This window comes from Mandrillus leucophaeus, unplaced genomic scaffold, assembly GCF_000951045.1.
Source record: "Mandrillus leucophaeus isolate KB7577 unplaced genomic scaffold, Mleu.le_1.0 Scaffold215, whole genome shotgun sequence".
NCBI classification, from domain to species: domain Eukaryota; kingdom Metazoa; phylum Chordata; class Mammalia; order Primates; family Cercopithecidae; genus Mandrillus; species Mandrillus leucophaeus.
Window position 1 is genome coordinate 1252980 of NW_012102199.1, and position 7024 is coordinate 1260003.

Here is a 7024-nt window from a genome sequence, read left to right on the forward strand (position 1 = left end):
TATGCAATGGTCGTCATGACCCTCTTGAGTTTACAGGGCCAGGGTGATGGAAACATAGAAACAGACACCTTCTGGGCACCTACTGTGCACCAGGGACATGACTCCATTACATCACCTTGACCATCTTTTAAGTAGGGATTATTAGCCCCATTCTACAGATGAGGAAACCAAGGCTCAGAGAGGAAGAGCAATGGCCCAATGGCACAAGCAGAGCCAAAATTCCAAACCAGATCTGTCTGTGGTCCCCCCAACCAAAGGCTGCAGCTGGGACCTTGGCTTCAAATAACTCACATGCATGATGTTCACACTCTCATTGAAAATCTTCATATAGGGCTTCAGGATGTTGAAATGGAAGGCGGGTGTCAGCATCCGACGGTGGCGGCTCCACTTGTCACCAGCACTCAGCAGGAGCCCATCCCCTAACAGGGAAGCCAAGGGCCATGGGCAAGGGCGTCTCCCTCCCCTGGCCCTCCAGGTTGTTCCCAACCCTGTTCACCTGCAGATACTCACCCAGCCAGGGCTCCAGGAAGCTGTAGAAGAACTTGTCCTTTGGTACAAGGGCGGCTGACATAAATGAGGACAATCAGGGGCCATGGAGGCAGGTGAAGGAGGAACTTTGGGGGTGGGGGGAGGCTCCCAGCAAGAGGTTTGCATTTCTCCCTTCCGAGCCCCACATACAGGAAGGGGGCCAAGGGCAGAGGAAGAAAGGAGGATGGGGGAGGGGAGAGAAGACCAGACCAGGCTATGGCAGCACAGTACAGCGATGGCACTGCCTAACCTGGCACAAAGAAGCTATGTCGGGGCTCCAGCATGCCTTGACATGCCTCCTACATGACCCAACATTTTCCTCAACCCCTGAGCACAGCTCAGCACTCTACAGAATGCCTTCACATGGACCTAGGACACCCTGTCTGCCCCAGCACTCTCTGACATCTCCTGGCATGGCATCTTCTGACATGGACCTGGACATGAGACATGACCCTGACATGTGTTCACATGTCCTGACATGGCCACAAAATACATGACAATTCCTAACACGAGACAGTATGCTCTAACATGCACATGAGATGGTCTAACATGACCTTAAACGCGTGTTCCACATACAGGCTCCGGGTTGAATATAAATATGGTATCTTTAACGTCCCAGACATAGCCCACATGTGACCCAGACTGTTCCTTAGGCATGACCCAAACATACTATAACACAGCCTCAGACAAGACTCAAATAATGTATCAGACAGCTCACGCAGGGACTCTGGGTCCCAGACCTCACATAAGCCCCAAACATGGCCCAGATGTGACCAGCAGGAGGAAACAGCAATGTCAAACAGCACCTGAGACAAGAACCAAACAGGCCCTCACATGCCCCACATGTCCTTGGCCACAGATCAACCCCACATATGACCAGCTCTACATGGCCCCGGTTGGATTGATACACCAGATGTAACCAGGTATAACACATTTCAGGTGTAACCAGGACCCACGTGTAAATATACACGTGACAAGACATAGCCGTACAGCAGACCTGACCATTTAACAGCCATCATAGAGACACGTCCCAGACATGAGCAAGCAGGAATAGAGGTCAGACAGGTGGAAGTCCAGGGGCGATGGAGGCAATGGCGTCTCCACCACAGCCCCACCTGGCTATACATGGGTCACGTGATCAGCTGGAGCCAGCTGTGGGCAAGGCGTGGCCAGTGCAATGTCTGCCTGGAGCAAAGAGCACAGGCTTGATGCAGGTGGGGAGAAAGATGTGGATGACTGCCTGCCAGGGCCCCACCCACCAGCAGCACATATCACCAAAGGTGCCCACCAGGCTTTGTGTGTATAGAAGACCTTCCTCCGAGCTGTGAATCTGGAGAAAAACAAACAGGACCCAATTCATGCTGTCCTAGGCTGTGAGAGAGAAGGATCTGCAGAGAAGAGGTCGAAGCCCTCGTCCTGAGGATTTCAAGCAGCATCTCATCCTCCTCTCAGTGCTGAGCCCCACCTGGGCTTCCTCCTCACATCCTCCAGGCAAGACTCTCCAGTCCTTCAGTTACACAGACAGAAAAGAGGTCTTTCCTCATGTGGATCCACACACCGTGTTTCCTGGGCTCTCATTCATCCCATTTTCCAGATGAAGAGCCTGAGACTCTGAACAAGAAAGTCACTTGCCCACAGTCCCAGACCATGGCAAGTCTGAGGCCTGAGACTGGGTCTGTCTGCACCCATGGCCTGAATCCTTAACCAACAAACTTCTTTGCGCCCCCAAAACAGTAGCTCTGGAAGACCCAGGCCTGCCAAGACTGGCCTATCAGAGTCACAGGGATTGGGTGAAAAATTGGTCCTATGACTCAGGCAAGGAGAAGTAAATCATGGGCCATTTCTGGGAACTCTGGGGGAAAGGTGGGGTTTCCCATGGGAACTGAGCTTCTGGGACTCATCTTCGACATCATGAGGAAAAGACCGCCTTGAAAGGAAAAGCAGCCTGGAGAAAGCTAAAGCCAAGAGAGAAAGACAGATTCCTAGTGACATTGTGTGAGACCCGGATCCAGCCATGCCTGAAGGCCACCCTCCCTGGACTTTAAAGTCAATAGGTTCTCTTTCTTTGCTTAGACCACACTAGGTTGGGTTTCCACCACTCACAATGGAAAGAGACCTCAATAACCAGAGACAGCTGGGAACCAGCCCAGAGTCACTCAGCATTTTAATGTCAGAGCCATGGTCTCTGTAGGATGCTGCCCATTCCCCCTGCTCAGCCTGGCCTGTCCAACGATGGGAAGCACAGAGATCAAGGAAAGGGTCCCAAGCTGGGGTGGAGTCTCCTTTTGGAGATCCCCAGGGCCTGCAGCAGGAGAGCAATGAACTTAGGGTAGACAAGCTATAGGATGGGGTAAAAGGAATTGACCCACCAGAGGTGGACATCATGGAAATAGCAGCCCCGACCTCCCACCAGCCACAAGTCCTCCTCATTGTTCTAGGCTTTGGGACAGGCAAGTTGATGCTAGACCTGGCAAGGGGCCTTGAATACTACCAATGTCCAATTGCATCACCCTGCACTCTCCTTTCAAACATTCCTACTCATTGTTCCAGACAGAGCTCCAGCAACTCCTCCTCCAGGAAGTCTTCCAGCCTGCCCCAGCAGAGACCTTGTTCTTCCCTGGACCGTCATCCATCTCCCTCTGGCCCTTTTCTGATCCCATGAAGTTGGGGATATCTCTATCCAGGTCCATCTCCTTAAGGTTGGGGTTTCCTCCAAGACAGAGCCTTGAGTTGAGGTCTCTCGGGGTGTTCCAGGGCAGCCCAGAATACCAGAACAGGGGTTCAGATGGCAATGGAGAGAGGAGACGCTGAGATGGGAATTGATGAATACATGAAAGAAAGACGAAGATGGCTGAGAGAGAAGGAAAGGAGAGGCCAGAGTACTGCAGGGACCAAACAGGAGCTTGGGGATAGAGGAAGTGCAGGCCTCAAATGCACTGCAGCACCCACCACCAGGTGTTCCAGATGGTACCTGAGGCATTGATGACAGACCGGATGATGTCGGGGTGGCACAAACTGAGGAGGGGGAAGACGGGGCCCATCCAGACCCTAAAGCCCCGGGGATAGGTGGCCACCAGCTGAGTCAGAACTCTCATGCCCTCCTCTGTGGATTTGACCTGCAAGCAAGGCAGGGGTCGTTACCTTCTGTGATGGTTAATTCTAGGTGTCCACTTGACTAGGCTAAGGGATGCCCAGGCAGTTGGTCAAACATTTCTGGGTGTGTCTAATCTATTCGTCCTATCTATCTAATTTTTCTATATATATATCTATCTGCCTACCCATCTATCCATCAATCCATCTTATCTGTACTTTCATCCATCCATATATTCATCCTATTATCTACTTATCACCTATTAATAACTACCTATCCATCTGTCTAATGTATCCATCATATATACCTACTCTATCTGTATACCTAATCTATCCATCCTATCTACTCTATCTACCCATCCATCCATCATCCATCGATCCATCCTATCTGTTCATCCATGTGTCCATGCATCCATCTATCCTTTTATCTATCTACGTACCTGTCCACCCATCCATCCACCCATCTATCCATCCTATCTGTGCATCTATCTATCTATCCTATTATCTATCTATCTATCTGTCTATCTATCTATTTATCTATCTATCTACATTCCTCCTGATCGATCGATCTATCTATCTATCTATCTATCTATCTATCTATCTATCTATCTATCTATCTATCTATCTATCTATCCTATTATCTGTCTATTTATTTATCTGTCTATCTATCTATCTATCTATCTATCTATCTATCTATCTATCTATCTATCTATCTACATTCCTCCTGATCGATCTATCTATCTATCTATCTATCTATCTATCTATCTATCTATCTATCTATCTATCTATTTATCTATCTATCTAATCTATCTATCCTATTATCTATCTATCTGTCTATTTATTTATCTGTCTATCTGTCTATCTATCTATCTATCTATCTATCTATCTATCTATCTATCTGTCTATCTATCTATCCACATTCCTCCTGCTCTCTCTCTCTCTTGGGGCCACCTCCAAGTCCCAAGGGTGCATCCCAGGGCGGAGGGAGAAGACACACCGTCCACTCACAGAGGCCCAGTTAGCTTGAGAGGAAAGATTTTCTTGTTCTGGGAGTCATTTCAGCCCAGAGGCGGCCACATGGGGAGGTCCTCACAGGGGAGATTCGTAGGGAGCAGTATGGCCTCAGGACATGTCCCTAAGGCTGGTCCCCACACCCCTTCATGTCCTGACTGGTTCACAGAGGTTCCGGTTCCTCCCATGGAGAAGGTTCTGCACACAGGGGACCCTCTCTTCTCAGCAGCCACTAGGGGAGCAGAGGTGACTCTGACTGTCCATCAGGGCAGTGTCTCCCACCTGGGAGCAGCTTCTGCACCAGGCTCTGTGCTAGTGCGTCCTGTGCACCCTCCCACTTCACCTGTGGACACACCCATCAATCCTGCCATTTGCAAATGAGCAGACTAAGACCACATCCTCCAAAGAAGAGAGCAAGTCTAAGTCAGAGGGCAAGGTCTTGGGGAAGGGAAAGGCCAAGGAAAGCTTCTGAAAGGGGAAGTGAGTGACCAACTTTTATCTGGGTTTGGTAACAGGTCTCATTGGTAAGAGGGAGATAAGAGGAAGAGGAAGATAAGAGGAAGGGGCCTTCAGATATGGTGGAAGTGGGAGAGCGCCCACGCCTCTCCTCTAGCCCAGCTGTACCCTCACAACAGGAAATAGTCCAGGCAGGGAGAGGACCCTGGACAGTGGGTGCAGGAGGCCTCGAGTCCAGCCATGGAGAATGTGGGAATGCCAGGGACTCGCCTCTCTGTGCAGCCAACCCTCTGCCCAGAAGCCCCGCAGAGGTGCATTAATGTGGGAAGACAGGCAGGAAAAGGATTCAATGCAGGCCAGGAGTGGGAAGATGAGGAGGTGAGAAGGGCTTGGGTTGGCACAGCACAGAAATAAGTGAATAAACAGAAGAATGAGTAAGACGCTTCCCCTGCTTTTCTGCCACCCCAGATCCCAGCCCACCCCCTTCACCCCAACTCCGTCAGCCTCAGACCCCTCAGGAAGTCCATCCACCCTGAGACCTAGACCCGTCCTGCTGCCACACTCACCATGCCCTGGTGTCCCCAAAACCAGTTCCGTTTCGGGGGTTGTGGGAAACCCCGGAGGCGGCGGCTGTTGTCATAGAAGGCGTAGGCCCAGGCCAGGACACGGGCCAGGAGCCAGGAGGTCCCGACTAGCAGCAGGAGCAGCCACGGGGACGCTGCCACCGGCCCGAGGCCCAGCCAGGACAGGCTCAGCTGGGACATCCTGCAGGGCAGATGGGATGGAGGGTGAGATCCTGAGGCCCAGGGAAGGGCCCAGGGAGCTCCAGGGATAGTGAAGAGGCAGGGACGGGCAGTGCTGGAGGTAGAGCAGGGAGGGCTCAGCAATGGGTAAAAAGGGACTGAGAGGTAAAGTCCAGAAAGGCCCAGCCAAAACCAGCAGCCAAGTGGCCTCCAGTTCCCTAGTAAACACTCAGAATGGGAAAGAGAGAGAGAGACTGATTAAAGTCCAGAAAGGCCCAGCCTGAATCACTGGGAGGTTGCCAGGGGCTTGGTTTCAGTTACCAGGAAACCTCCCATCCTCCAGGCCAGCACCTGGGAGCTGCATGGGCCTTGGGCAGTACCCCTCTTCATCCCAGGCCAGGACCCCCCCAGACCTGCCACTCCCAGCCTGGTACCTTCTGTCAGGAGCAGTTTGTCCCACACAACCTCCTCTCCCTGTCTGCTGGGAGGCCTTTGACTCTGGCCCTTGATGTAGGAAAGGCTGTGGGAGGGCTGACTGGGTTGGGCTGGGCCAACCAATCCCTGCAGCCTGGGTGCATCTCCCGAGCCTGGGCAGCCAACAAACACCTGGCCTCAGGCCAGCTGAGTGCAGAGGAATCAACTCAAGGTCCGGGTGGATGGGTAGATAGATAATAGAGTAGATAGGATAGATAGCTTAGGTAGATAGACAAAGTAGATATAGATGATGGATATATTAGACAGATGGATAGATAGCTATTAATAGAAGATAGATACATAGATAATAGGATAAATAGATGAATGGATGAACCTACAGCTAAGATGGATTGATGGATGGATGGGTAAGCAGATATATATATAGAGAGAGAGAAATTAGATAGATGGGATGAGTAGATTAGATAGACACACCCAGAAACAATGTTCCATCGCTGCCCCAGATATGTGGGATCCTCATTTGTGACATGGGAACTGGGGATCCTGGGTCACTCCAATCACTGCAGATGCTACACGGCCAGTGACTTACTCAGTACGATGCTGAGGAACCATCAGAAACATGATCAGAGTCACTCTCAGGCAAACTAAAAATAAAAATAAAATAAAAAATAAAAACCTCCAAGGATTAAATGATTTTTCCCATTGTCCTGGGGAGAAATTAATCCAAGGGAGGTCACAGGGCAAAGAATTCCCCATCACCACCA

The 7024-nt window shown here is 50.9% G+C and overlaps 1 protein-coding gene and 1 pseudogene across 4 annotated transcripts in view; both read right to left on the bottom strand.

Annotated features, from left to right (window-relative positions):
* LOC105540101 (phylloquinone omega-hydroxylase CYP4F2) overlaps window positions 1-7024 on the bottom strand; it is a 36244-nt gene that overhangs the window by 13831 nt on the left and 15389 nt on the right. Inside the window, exons 3-7 of one of the 3 annotated variants that reach the window (XM_011980590.1) lie at window positions 6263-6309; window positions 5652-5850; window positions 3500-3644; window positions 511-564; window positions 292-419 (exon numbers count right to left, since the gene is read on the bottom strand). In XM_011980590.1, coding sequence (XP_011835980.1) covers window positions 292-419; window positions 511-564; window positions 3500-3644; window positions 5652-5849 — 525 coding nt within the window. In that variant the 5' untranslated portion in view covers window position 5850; window positions 6263-6309. Of the gene's footprint in view, window positions 1-291; window positions 420-510; window positions 565-1713; window positions 1859-3499; window positions 3645-5651; window positions 5851-6262; window positions 6352-7024 lie in introns of those variants that run through there. The other 2 variants (XM_011980589.1, XM_011980591.1) reach the window with 2 other exon arrangements.
* LOC105540130 overlaps window positions 6830-7024 on the bottom strand; it is a 15881-nt pseudogene continuing 15686 nt past the window's right edge. Inside the window, exon 3 of the transcript XR_001006154.1 lies at window positions 6830-6860. The product of XR_001006154.1 is annotated as an inositol polyphosphate multikinase pseudogene (transcript). The remainder of the gene's footprint in view (window positions 6861-7024) is intronic.